Raw genomic sequence first — 13,690 nt, 5'->3', positions numbered from 1 at the left:
CATGAGGAGCAACCGGCCCAGCCGCTCATGACGGAACGGAAAGGAGAGAGCCGGCCACCAGAGGTAAGACCCCTCCGCTCCGTGTAAGGGATCACGACCCGGCCCGCAGCCGCCCTCCCCATCTTAGCCGCGGGGCTCGGCCCGCCCGGGCGTGAAATGGCGCCCGCCGCCCTGCATGGCGCCTGCGCGCTGTGGTGGTGAGGGGGGTGTGTGCGGGGCGGCCGCTCCGGCTCCTCCCCGCGGCGGGCGGGCGGGCTCGGGGCACTGCGCGGAGCCTGTGCCCTGCTCGGCGGCTGGGCTCGGCCTTGCCTCTGCGAGGGAGCCGTGCCGAGGCGGCGGTGAGCGGCGGGGCGGCCCCGGCCGGGTGGGTGGAGGCAGCGGGGTACCCGCTTGGCGGCCCGGGGAGGGTGGGAGGCAGCGGCGGTGTGGAACTGGACGGCAAATGCCCGCCGCGGGTGGAGACCTTCATCCTCCGTGAGGAAGCTGAGCTCAGCAGGGCTCCTGCTGCGTTCGTAAACCCTCGGCCTGAGCGGAGGTCGCTGCCCTCCGTCCCCTCAGCAAGAGCTGCGGGGGACAGCCGCGGGGAAGGTAATGCCCTGCCCGGGGCTGCGTTCGCTCGGAGCCCGCTTGTGTTGAAGTGTGAGGTGGAACAGACTCCGAACCGCCGACCTGCGACCTCCTGGTGTGCTTTAACACCGGGGTTGTATCCTCTTCGGGCACCCGGTTAGGGCGAGTGGTGCGCTGGGGATGCCCGGGAGCCGTCGCTTGTAGGAAGAGAGGGGTTTCCAATGTAAAGAGGTTAAACGGCTTGTTAAAGATGGGTAGAACCACTTCTAGAAAGCCCGTAGAAGGAACGTGTTTCTGCCTTGCAGTGTTTGGAGCTTCAGATGTGTCATTAAAATAAGGGGAGTTTTTGGTGGTGTTTGTAGTCTAAAAGTGAATTCAGAGGGGGGTGGCTTCTGAATATAGTGCATCAGTAGAACAGCTAAATTTTGTCACCTGAATAACGCTTAAAGTGGCAATGCGTTCATCCTGCTTCAGTGGAAATTACTGCAGGCATTAAGGTGTTCAGCTGAGTGCTGGTATTTTTAGGTCTCACATTAAAAACGTGATCGATCCCTTGCGAGAGAGACTCAGTTTCGAGGAAAGAATGAAGGCTTAAAACCCTGTTCAGAAGCAGAAATGCCCTAAATGAAGACAACCGCTTGCTCTTGGAGCCTGATGTTCTGAAACGGAAGCTTCAGATGCGTTTTCGGGCTGTGTTTGGAAACCTACGCGGCGATTGAGGCTGCATCAGCAGTTCCAGGGCTGCCTTTCTGGAGTACGGGATCTGCTGCGCCTGTTCTCCACAGGGACTCCGGATTCCTTAACGTGGTGACCTTGGTGCTATCACTGAACTGCGGTTTCTTAACAGACTCTATGATTAACGGGACAGGTATTTCAGCTCTTTAAAGGCAGATCCATCAACGTTAATTTCCAAGTGTTGGAAAGTTAAGGCTTAATTACCACGATGCCTGCTTTATCCCGGTGGATTTCTGAGCGTAGTTATTTGAAAGGGGTTTTATTTCGCAGGAACTTGATTTCTTTTGGATTTTTTTCCCCCTTTTCTCTCCCAGAAACCTGATTGTTACGGTGTTTTATTAATTCCTGCTGCGTCCTGGTGCTGGGAACTGAAAGGGGAATCTACAAATCAGAGGAAGCAGTCATTTCCTTGTGGCTTGAATCCATGATATGTTGGGTTTTAGTAATAAACCCCTTTTTTTGCAACAGCCATGGGAAGTAGTGAACAGCTGCTGGTTTAACTGAGTCCCTGCTGACTGCTTCTCGCAATCCTCTGCTGAGACCTCCTGTCGTGGGAGACATTTTAGCATCTTAATTTTGGCAGAAGTTGATGCTTCTTTTACCAGGATAAGCTGCAGAAACAGTTATTAAATTTGATTTCTTTCCTGATCCCTGGTGGGTTTTGTGGGTTTGAGTAGGATAATGTGCAGCTGTGTAAAAATACCTGATCATGGGATGCTAAAGTCAAGGAGTTTATAGAGAAAACAGCTGTATGGGGTAGTGCACCAGTGTTTGATACTGTGCTCCGCACAGATGTGATAAACCTCACCACTTATCCAAGTGTTTCACTTCAATGACTGTGGCGTTGCTATTTATCTTTGGTAATAATTTAGGTAACTCTGCCTTATAACAATTCACTGTTATTTACATTGCAATTTTGTATCTGATTGCATCTCTGATAGCTAGCTATTCTTTTATTATAAACATTTCTGCTTATGTGAGCTTAGTTCAAGCTGCTTTGCATGGTTCTTCTGACCTTGGAAACTTGAAGCATCATTAGGCTGTACACCCAATTATTTTATTATTTAACAACTTTGAATAACTTTTAATGTGGCATCTAAATTTGTTACATTCCTTACTATAAAAGGGTATTAATGTCCTTTTCCTAAAGTTCTGACATATTATTTTGCTATTAACATTTATTTTGCTTGCAGCCACACTGAGAAGTGTTGGGAAGAATACTGAAATCCTCACGTTAGACCAGATGGAAGGGTATACTCTTTATTTTTTAGCTCAGTGACAGGCATGTAAAGTTTATTATGATGAAGACTTCAGTTATTTGGTGTGGTTTTATAAAAGCCAACTTAGTGAAATTCTTGGAAGCAAAGCTTTCAATGATTCCTTATAGCGGAAGATAGGTGCAAACAGCTGGAATGTAGTGTTAAAAGAAAGTGGTGTGAAGGGATATAGGGGACTTGGAATCTAAGCCCCCTTGATGTGGTAGTTGGTGATACACTTGCTGCTTTGCACAGGCTTTCATCTGCATTCTGGGAGCTCATCAACAGGAATGAGGCTGCAGTCTGGGTGGTTTATTGTCCATTGGGTGCAGCTCCTGCCTTGTTCCTTGCCAGGTGACTGCGTGTTCCCGTGGTTGTACTGGGTGGTGGCTGCTGCACGTTGGGTGGTAGGAAGCCGTGCCATGTGGCCTCTGTGTCTTCATCGTGTGTTGTGTAGTTCCCTAGGCCAGTGTCATTTGCCAAACTTCACTACTAGTGGTAATGATAATGGAAATGTTGAGTAAGTTACTGTTTGCATTGTAGTGTTGGCCAGTACGGTGTAAATGCAGCTGCAACACTTGTTTCCCTTCAATTTTATACTTCATCCAACCTCACTTTTCTATCAGTGACACGGTATTTGAAATGTGGGAGATGGTACCTGTGTTCAGATGCCCTCAAGCTCCTTTACTAAAACAAGAAAATGTATAAATTGATTGCAGTGTATTTTCCTATCACTTTTGCATGGGATGTAATACAAGGATTATTCTTTTTGAAGACTAATAAAGGTTTTTGTGGCATTTTATCTGAACAGGAGGGGAAAGCAGACAGATGCTTATGAATGCCCCATGGCTGCAGCTGCCTCAGTTCATTCATTTATTGCCTGTTGTAACTTGGAAGCATTCTTTAGGTAAGAAAGCTGCTTCAAAAGGCATCATGTGGTTTATAAACTTACACTTAATGCACTCCTTTGTTGAATCTTTAAACTGCATCTCAGTGGTTTATGCTCTTAATTACAATGTTATTTATGTGTTCTGTTTACATGTGGCATTATAAACCTGCCTTTGTGTTAGAAACTGACAGCAAACAAATTTTATGTGCTGTGCAGTTGGCAAAGGGACAGTCTGCTCACTTTGAGGGAGAATGTAATACAGGGCCATCCCATCACTTGCAGACTTTTCAGATGCTGTCTGCAGTTACTAATGTGTATCAACTTTCTAAGTATAGACAAGCATGACTATGCAGCTTTTCAATTTTCTGATGCATGAGCTGAGCAACAGCATTACTTGCACGGGTTTCAGTGTTAGTTTGACTTTGCTGAGGAGATGGGGGCTGCTTCTCTTGTATTCATAGCTAAGACATGTACTGCACCTGTGCTAAACTTTACAACTATAAAGCTGGTGTTAACTGGGTAGTTTTTCACAACATAAGGATGTGACCTGGAAGAATGTAAAGCCTCATGTCTGTCACCTTTTAAAGGAAAAGTTCAGTGTTAGAAGGTTTCTAAAGATGTTGTTACTGGTTGAACACAATACTTTGTAAACATGTTCAGTTTCTAAATCTGCTTTTCATTTAAAATCTGTCAATGATTAAGTAAGATTTGTGTTGCCATTCCTATAGCTTTCCATTAAACCATCTACAAATAATGTAAAGTGGGTAACTGAATCTGGAAGTTTGGGGTATGCTTTCTATAGCAGACCAGGATACTTTCATACTAAGATACAGGGTAGGTTTTTCATATTAGTATGGAGGAGGATGTTCATACATCATTGGTACCCTTTTTCCAGCGTGTTTAATTAGCCAAAATAGTTTGCTTACTGTCAGGATTATCACAATGCAGTAAGCATACTTTTGGAGTAAAAGTGTGTAGTTAACATTTCTTATCGAGGTTTGTAATTTCTTTAGGTAATATTCAAGAATCCAGGGGTGTGTATGTGTTGCGTAAGAGGACTGATGTGACTAAAACTTTAGATAATAGAAAACCTAGATATGTGCCAACAATTATGCCTTCCCACTAGTTAAATGATAGTTTTCAGATAACATTTGGTAAGATGAATTTGCTTGTCACATTCCATTATTCTCCTTCTGTTTTTGCACTACAGTGTCATGTGTGTTCTTCATCTCAGTCTTTGTTCCATATCTGATTTCAGTCCCTCCTCTGGGTCTCCCAGGCATTACAGTGTTTCTTTGGTTGGTGGCTTCACAGGTCAGTTCATCTGGGACCAGTCCCTGCTTTCTGGTTAAGGAATCCATGCACACATTCAGGATGACTCAACAGTGGGATGTATGTTTGGATACCAGGAGGGTGCTGGTAACTTGACAGGAACTTCCAGATTTTTTTGGGGGTATGTATATGTGTAAACCTATCATTGAATACTGCCTGGATTATATGACATGAAACTACAATTTACTTGACTTCAGTTGTGTTTTGAAATATATGCTGTTGGTGGTTAGAGTATTCACATTTTCACAGTAAATATTAGGGCTTTGTGTTTGGTGAAAACTTTCATTTATAACCAATGGGACCTTTTTCTGCTTGGCATCTCACAGTAATATATCATAATTTTACTTACTTATAGTACTGCAATATAGAATCCTAAAAAAACCCAGGAGGTATTTCATAGAATCATAGAATAGTTAGGGTTGGAAAGGACCTTAAGATCATCTAGGTCCAACCCGCTTGCCATGGGCAGGGACACCTCACACTAAACCATGCCACCCAAGGCCTCGTCCAACCTGGCCTTGAACACTGCCAGGGATGGAGAATTCACAACCTCCCTGGGCAGCCCATTCCAGTGTCTCAGCACCCTAACAGGAAAGAATTTCTTGCTTATATCCAATCTAAACCTCCCCTGTTTAAGTGTGAACCCAGTACCCCTTGTCCTATCACTACAGTCCCTAAACCTTGACTCAGAGAGTACTGAGCCTTTGCTAAATTGGCAAGGCTATGAGCAGCTGCAAGAGAGAGTTATGCAATGGTTAATTGCTACATCCACACATAATGCATTGGAGTTCCCATTCATTATGTGGCTTAAAGCAGTCAGAAGTCATAAAACGTGGTCATGTTGATGACAATTAGATAACATGGTCTAGTAGCAAAATGTTTGTTCATGCTGAGCTTGCATCTTCATTACATTAAGTAACAGTAATGTATTGTTTAGAAATACTGCTGTGTTTTGGAGCATATTGTTCTTCATTCTCCTTGACTTGCTGACTTTGTTAATGCAAGGCATGTGTGTCTATTCAAGGAAGAAAAACTCCTATTATGAAATATAAAGAGCATTTCTAGCTTCTCCTCCATATATTACCTACCACTATCATAAATGGAACTTTAAGGAGATGGAGTGAAGATTTCTAGTGACTGTTAGACATATGAACAGCTCTTGATTAGTTGGCTAATTCTCAAAGAATGCAAATGCTTTCTTTTCATCAAAGTGGAGTTGCACTTATGTGTCAGACACCTTATCAGCCACAGATCAGGTTTCATAAGCTGGGGAAGATGCCAGATAAATTTTTGATAGGATAGTCTATATTTTGGTAGCTGTTTCTGGATTTTGGTTTGGGTTCTTTTTGATCCCATAATGAAGTTACTATGTGAAATGTTTGCTCCAGAAGAAGCATGCTGTGAGTGCTGCCCTGGAAGATTGTTCAGTAAAAACAGATAATGTGTGCTCTTTGTTCTTGAAGACTACATGGTTGCTTTGAAAGTTCAGTTTCAGAGTGGCTGGGAAGAGATAAAGTCCTGTTGAACTTTCAAAGGCCTCATCCAAGGATAAAATGAAGTGGCATTTGAAACGGTTAAGACAGTTGTTGAGAACTGACTGAATAACAGAATTAGTGTGGAATGGACTGAGTAGATAGCACTGTTTCAGCATGTGAATGAGGGGCTTTTCCTTATGCTGCTGTTTTCTGGACTCTGGCTTATATGGCAGATACTCCTCAGTGGAATCATGCAGTTTGCTGCATCCCAGGGTCACTGTCCTTTTCTCCTGCTGAAAAGCAGCATGTGAGCCGTACTTTGCCCTGGTTTTGTAAGTGGCCTCTGAAGTTTTCTGTTGTTAGCTGTACAAACATTTTTCCTCTGTCGGGTATGATTGAAAAAAAAACAACACAAAAAACCTCAGAACTTTTCAGTCTGACTCTTCTGAACGTGTCTGATCCAAGGTCATTGGTGCTTAAAAAGGAAGTTTATGAATTGAGTTCTCTAGATGATAAAATTCTTCTAGGAATTGAGTAGTTTCCATAGTTTGTCTGCTGCATTTAAACTTAAACAGTTTGCTACTGCTAAACTAAATTATTGTTAAATACCTTATTTTCCCCCCATTAAAGTGTTTTATATGCTATGAAGTAATAACTCATGAAACTACACTTGGTAAATTAACAAACCCAAGTTCTCCAAGATTCAGGTCAAGTTGTACAACATAAAAGGTATTGAGGAAGCAGGTCCTTGCTAACTTCTATGCACTGGATGTTGACATAACATACCATACCATTTTTCATAGTAACATGCTGTATTTAAGTTTTACTGACTTGTTATCTCTGACTGTGTTTCCATTGTCTTGTCTGTCCCTCCTTATCTCTGTTTTTCTAGAGACCTATTGCATGTAATACCTTTCAGACAACTGCAGTTTGAATACATTGGGTCGTTCCGGTACCCGAAGCTTTCACAATGAAGAGAGCTAGGCAGAGAGGTGTGGTTGACAGTGGAGCTCCTCAAGCATCACAGAAAAGCAAAAAGCAGAAAACTTGCTCCTATGGCTCAGTGTTTGGTGCATGTGACTTGCACTCCTCAATGGACTGGGGAAACCTTCCACACCACGTTATTCTGCGTGTTTTCCAGTTTCTGCCTTTAGTCGATCGAGCAAGGGCATCTTCTGTTTGTCGAAGGTGGAATGAAGTCTTTCACATCCCAGATCTCTGGAGGAGATTTGAATTTGAACTTAGCCAGCCAGCTACTTCTTACTTAAAGTCTACGCACCCTGATCTCATTCAGCAGATTATCAAGAGGCATGCTGATCATCTGCAGTACGTCAGCTTCAAGGTAAGTCTTGGATGAACGGAAGGCTTGTCTTGTCATGTGGCTGAGTGTAATATATGCAGCTTCTCTGTGTCTGTTGGCTCAGGTGTTGTACCTGGGAAGTCTTATGTTTAAAAATGCAGCTACTGCAACATTTCTATGGAGGCACATGGTCTCCTTCCATTTCCTACACTCTGATCTCTACAAAGTGAAGGAAGGGCTAATGTCAAACGATAAGGTGCTGAAGATTGAATGATGCGTTTTCAGCATATACAGAATACGTAGTTTCTGTGAGTCAGTGGCGGTCTCAGTACTCAGCAGATTATGGTGCAGATAAATATTTCTTACACATAGAAGCTTTCAAGGAAATAATTTTGTCTTCTGTATATAATTTGTTTTCACAATAAGGCTTTACAGTGAAGAATGTCATAATTTTAGAACCATGCTTTGAAAAAGCATGAGTAAGGGAGAAAGATGCTGTGCCTGTATATTCAGGTGTTTGATGCATAAGGACTTAAGTAGCAGTAAACTTGATTTAAATAAAAGCTAGGTTGTAGTCTCAAGATTGCATAAATGCAGATTTTTTTTTTCATTGAATACTTGATACAATTTGCTCTGTTCATCTGAGATCAGAGGTGGAATTACAGGTGCTTTGTTCACTTCTTTGCAGTCACCTCTCCTTAGAGGATATCATAGTTCTAAGCTGTGAAGAAAAGGCAGAAGAAAGGGTTGATATTAATGCTAAGATGAAAGTCAGAAGGTTCTTTTTCTCAGCATTGGTAGTTTTATCTGTAAGAGTCTAGAGCTGGTATTTCTAAAAGAGACATACATACAACTATCATAACACCAATACTAATTACAGTTGTTTACTAGGAAGGCATGAGGTTTTTTGAAGAGAAGGCTTAAATCTCAGCTCGCTGTTTGTATTAGTAATACTCAGCAGTCACAATCAGGAAACGTTTCTAATAGTGACCTTCCTGAACCTGAAATTAATGTTGTGCTTGGTCCTTGTTGTAAATCCAGTCTGGTGCAGTACAGCTGAGCAGGTGTGGAATGTGCAGGCTTGGGTATCCGTGATGCTGTTCTCAAAATATTAATAAAGAATGTGTTCATTACTTTCAAATTGCTTTTATAGGTTGATAGTAGTACTGAGTCAGCAGAAGCAGCCTGCAACATCCTTTCTCAGTTGGTAAACTGTTCTATCAAGACACTGGGTTTGATTTCTACAGCAAAACCAAGCTTCATGAATGTCTCTAAGGTAATGTTCCACCAACTGTAACCAGAGTAACTTAATTCACTCTTAAACCACTTGAGCTTTCTGTTGTTTCGTATCTTTAATTTGTGGCATCCATTAGTATTAGGAAAATAATCATTGCTTCTGTTTATTAAAATCAGTAGCACTGATACTTTGTGATAGAGATGAGGAATGATTTAGAAGCCTGGGGTTCTTGTTTCTGGGTTAAAAGATAAAATGACCTCATGCTGTAATGTGGTGTTAAAATATTGGGAGATTTTCCTTTCTTTGCCTCCACAGGTCACAGCAGAGTTACTTTCTGGAAAATAAAATAAATACCACTTCCTTTATTTCCGCAGGTAAATTCTAAATAGTTCAGGCTTATCACTGAATACTTATCCCTGTTTTATTGCAGTGAAAAGATAAATCAGAGTGGATGAGTTAACTACTGAGTGTAAAGTTAATTCTTGTCACATGTAGTAGCATATTTTTAGCGAAGAGTACCTGTGTTCATGTTCAAATAATGCTTTCTTTGTTACACAACCAGGGGATACCTAAGAAGTGATTATTTTTTGTGCTTTCTGTGTGTGTGCAAAACCTGGGTTTAGATGTTGAAATTTTGCCCATCTTTTTAAATCATTAAGATTTCTTTTTTTCCCCCTCCTTCAATTTCTCCCAACAGGCTCATTTTGCTTCAGCACTGACAGTGGTTTTTGTAAACTCCAAGTCATTATCCTCAATCAAGATAGATGACACACCACTTGATGATCCTTCCTTGAAGGTTCTTGTTGCTAACAATAGTGATACTCTAAAACTGCTAAAGATGAGCAGTTGTCCTCATGTATCTCCTGCTGGTGAGTAGTGAACGTGTAAAATGTAGTAGTGAAATACCATAAAATGAGGGTCAATACTTAGTTTGAAACAGGGTATTCATAAAACCTCTGATGTTCTTCTGAGTCACTTAGCAGAGGCCTTTTATTGACCTTGGCTTTAGATAGTTGGAAGGGGAAGAAGAATGAGTTGGAGTAATGAAGGTGGGGGTGCTCCTCACTCGACTGCATCTTCTGGGATTTTATTTTACATTCTTCTCAGCTGCTTCAGTACATCTAATGACAGGCTTTGAGAAGGAAAAGCTTCCGAAATTAGTGCAAGCCTTTAACACATATTCCAAGCACTTAATATTCATTGCCAGTTCTGTTAAAGGGTAGTGAATATATGCTGGGTAATGTGGGCGACTTTGTGAACTTAACCAACTGGCGTTGTCTGGGAACATACATGCAAAATCCCTGAGCCATGAGTCAGCTACTGGTTGGTGGGATAAAGGAGATGAAACAACAACAGTTCCATAAGGTACTGTGAGTTTAAGTTACTGACAAAAAGTGTTAATACTTCAAAGTTACATTAAAAATACACGCAGTGTGTACAGAAAAACTAGCAGTGGAAGACTACGAGTCTTTCCGTGTCTGCAGTGCCCTCGTGTGTCCAGATCTGGTAGTTATGAACTTGCTCGTTTTGGCGTTGGTTGGTGAAGGGCTCACTCGTTCTGAAATACAGCTTTGACAGAAAGTGCAGAAGGCTTTTAGGTCCCTTCTCACTTACGTTTCTCCTGAAACCTTGCTGCTGGGGAGAGGGAATCCTGGTTTTGTCTCTTTCCTGTACTTTCCAGAGTCCACAGAAGGTGATATAATCTGTCTACTGGCAGACAAAACTAACACCAGAGGCAATGTAGGCCCACTGATGAACGGGATGGGTGCCCTGGTAACAGAAGATGCAGAGATGGCAGAGTTACTGAATGCCTTCTTTGTCTCTGTCTACTCTGCTGCAGGCAGTCCTGAAGAGCCCTATACCCCTGAGACCTTAGATGAAGTCAGGTCGACGGAGCGACTTGCCTTAGTTGATGAGGAATGGGTTAGAGATCAGTTGAGCAATCTGGACGTCCATAAATCCATGGGTCCAGATGGGATGCACCCGCGGGTGCTGAGGGAACTGGCGGAAGTCATTGCTAGACCACTCGCCATCATCTTTACCAAGTCCTGGGAAACGGGAGAGGTGCCTGAGGACTGGAGGAAGGCAAATGTCACTCCGGTCTTCAAAAAGGGCAAGAAGGAGGACCCGGGTAACTATAGACCGGTCAGCCTCACCTCCATCCCTGGGAAAGTGATGGAACACCTTGTCCTTGGTGCCATCTTAAAGCATATCAAGGATAAGAGGGTTATGAGGGGCAGTCAACATGGCTTCACCAGGGGGAAATCATGTTTGACCAATCTCTTAGCCTTTTATGAGGAAATAACACGGTGGATGGATGATGGCAGAGCGGTGGATGTGGTCTACCTTGACTTCAGCAAAGCCTTTGACACAGTCTCCCACAGCATCCTCACGGCTAAATTGAGGAAGTGTGGACTGGATGACCAGGTAGTGAGGTGGACTGCGAACTGGCTGAAGGAGAGAAGCCAGAGAGTTGTAGTCTATGGGGCTGAGTCTAGTTGGAGGCCTGTAACTAGTGGAGTGCCTCAAGGGTCAGTACTGGGACCGGTATTATTTAATATATTCATCAATGATTTAGATGAGGGAATTGAGTGTACTATCAGCAAGTTTGCTGATGACACTAAGCTGGGAGGAGTGGCTGACACGCCAGAAGGCTGTGCTGCCATCCAGCGAGACCTGGACAGGCTGGAGAGTTGGGCAGGGAATAACGGGATGAAATATAACAAGGGAAAGTGTAGAGTCCTGCATCTGGGCAGGAACAACCCCAGGTTCCAGTATAGGTTGGGGAACGACCTGCTAGAGAGCAGTGTAGGGGAGAGGGACCTGGGGGTCCTAGTGGACGACAGGATGACCATGAGCCAACACTGTGCCCTTGTGGCTAAGAAGGCCAATGGCATCCTGGGGTGTATTAGAAGGGCGGTGGTTAGTAGGTCGAGAGAGGTCCTCCTTCCCCTCTACTCTGCCCTGGTGAGACCCCATCTGGAATATTGTGTCCAGTTCTGGGCCCCTCAGTTCAAGAAGGACAGGGAGCTGCTGGAGAGAGTCCAGCGCAGGGCAACGAAGATGATTAAGGGAGTGGAGCATCTCCCTTATGAGGAAAGACTGAGGGAGCTGGGTCTTTATAGTTTAGAGAAGAGGAGACTGAGGGGTGACCTTATAAGTGTCTATAAATATATAAAGGGGGAGTGTCACGAGGATGGAGCCAGGCTTTACTCAGTGGCAAACAATGATAGGACAAGGGGTAATGGGTGCAAACTGGAACACAAGAGGTTCCACTTAAACTTGAGAAGGAACTTCTTCTCAGTGAGGGTGACGGAACACTGGAACAGGCTGCCCAGGGAGGTTGTGGAGTCTCCTTCCCTGGAGACATTCAAAGCCCGCCTGGACACATTCCTGTGTAACGTTATCTAGGTGTTCCTGCTCTGGCAGGGGGATTGGACTAGATGATCTTTTGAGGTCCCTTCCAATCTCCAGCATACTGTGATACTGTGATACTTTATATTCCAGCAGATTGAGCAGTTATGTGGTTTATGTATCAATTCAGGGAAGGGTCTGGTTTTTAGCACAGCTCTTCAGCTAGGTTTGCTGGTGGTCATTTAATTAGAATCCTTAGATGAATGCTGAAGGAAGGAGTATTTAGGGAAGGGAAGTGGCAACTTCAGCTGAACCTTACCTGATTTCAGTTGCTGCTTCTAAGTTGAAGAAATTTTGCACGGGGAAGGCAAAGAGGAATAAGGGTATATGCAGATCCAAGATGAATACAGCTAGATAGACTTGCAGCTTTAACTGATAAGTGTTTATGGCCAAAACCCTCTAAAGGATGTGGATATTTGGAACTTTATGGTATTTCATGGGTTTGTGGATATAGGCATGAATACTCAAGCCAATAGAATTAGGACTTGCTTGAGTTTTACATTCACTTTTCATTTTGCAGAGTAATTGTTTTTTGGTCCTCAGGAATTCTCTGCGTTGCTGACCAGTGTCATGGACTTAAGGAGCTGGCTTTGAACTACTACATATTAAGTGACGAGCTGCTGCTGGCTCTGTCAAGTGAAAAACACGTTGACCTTGAACACCTTCGCATAGATGTTGTGAGTGAAAATCCTGGCCAAATTGAATTTCATACTATTAAAAAGCAAAGCTGGGATGCTCTTGTTAAACACTCCCCCAAAGTCAACATTGTGATGTATTTCTTCTTATATGAAGAGGAATGTGATGCTTTCTTCAGAGAGGAAACCCCGGTTACACACCTTTACTTTGGTCGTGCAGTAAGCAAAGCGATGTTAGGTCGCATTGGCCTGAATTGCCCAAGGCTAATTGAGTTGGTTGTGTGTGCTAATGGACTCCAGCCTTTGGATGATGAACTTATCCGGATTGCTGAGCGCTGTAAGAACTTGACAGCAATGGGACTTGGTGAATGTGAAGTGACTTGCAGAGGTTTTATTGAATTTGTGAAGATGTGTGGGGGCAGGCTTACCCAGCTCTCTATAATGGAGGAGGTACTGATTCCAGATAACGATTATAGCTTAGATCGACTCCATTTGGAAGTCTCCAAACACCTGGGAAGACTCTGGTTTCCTGATATGATGCCAACATGGTGAATTCTTTACATTTGTGGACAAAAGGGTAGAATCAGGGTGTTGCTTTCTATGCAAATAAGGAATTTAAAAATGAAATGTGAAAACTTATTTCCAGGTTTGAGTTTTTCTACCTTGAGAACCTCTAGTAGTGTCACAGCAAAACATTCTGGAGTGGTAATGGTATGTTGAAATAGAATCAGTGTACTTAACGCTTCTGAGAGTGTCTGTGGTTTACAGGTGCTTCAAACCTCAGTGAATTGGGCTTCTCTGAGCTTCATTTTAGGTGTTCCATCCACATTAAAGGTTGGGGCAAGTTTCA

At 43.2% G+C, this 13,690-nt stretch overlaps 1 protein-coding gene across 3 annotated transcripts; it reads left to right on the top strand.

Moving 5' to 3' along the window:
* Positions 1–245: 245 nt before the first annotated feature.
* LOC134173727 (F-box/LRR-repeat protein 21-like) lies at positions 246–13,690 on the top strand. Of its 3 annotated transcripts, none has more exons than XM_062638057.1 (7): positions 246–338; positions 3,370–3,465; positions 4,762–4,900; positions 7,147–7,596; positions 8,708–8,830; positions 9,489–9,660; positions 12,749–13,690. In XM_062638057.1, exons 4-7 carry the CDS (start codon positions 7,225–7,227, stop codon positions 13,390–13,392), a joined length of 1,311 nt encoding a protein of 436 aa, XP_062494041.1. In that variant the 5' UTR covers positions 246–338; positions 3,370–3,465; positions 4,762–4,900; positions 7,147–7,224; the 3' UTR covers positions 13,393–13,690. The 3 variants fall into 3 exon arrangements, with proteins under 3 accessions (XP_062494041.1, XP_062494040.1, XP_062494039.1); XM_062638056.1 differs by lacking the exon at positions 246–338 and adding an exon at positions 577–588; XM_062638055.1 differs by lacking the exon at positions 246–338 and having other exon boundaries at positions 2,357–3,465.

The sequence above is a fragment of the Pezoporus occidentalis genome, unplaced genomic scaffold (assembly GCF_034315485.1).
Source record: "Pezoporus occidentalis ecotype Australia unplaced genomic scaffold, CSIRO_AGI_Poc_V1 ctg55, whole genome shotgun sequence".
Lineage (NCBI taxonomy): Eukaryota > Metazoa > Chordata > Aves > Psittaciformes > Psittacidae > Pezoporus > Pezoporus occidentalis.
Note: the sequence above shows the minus strand (reverse complement) of the source record. Positions and strands in the feature narration are given on the sequence as shown.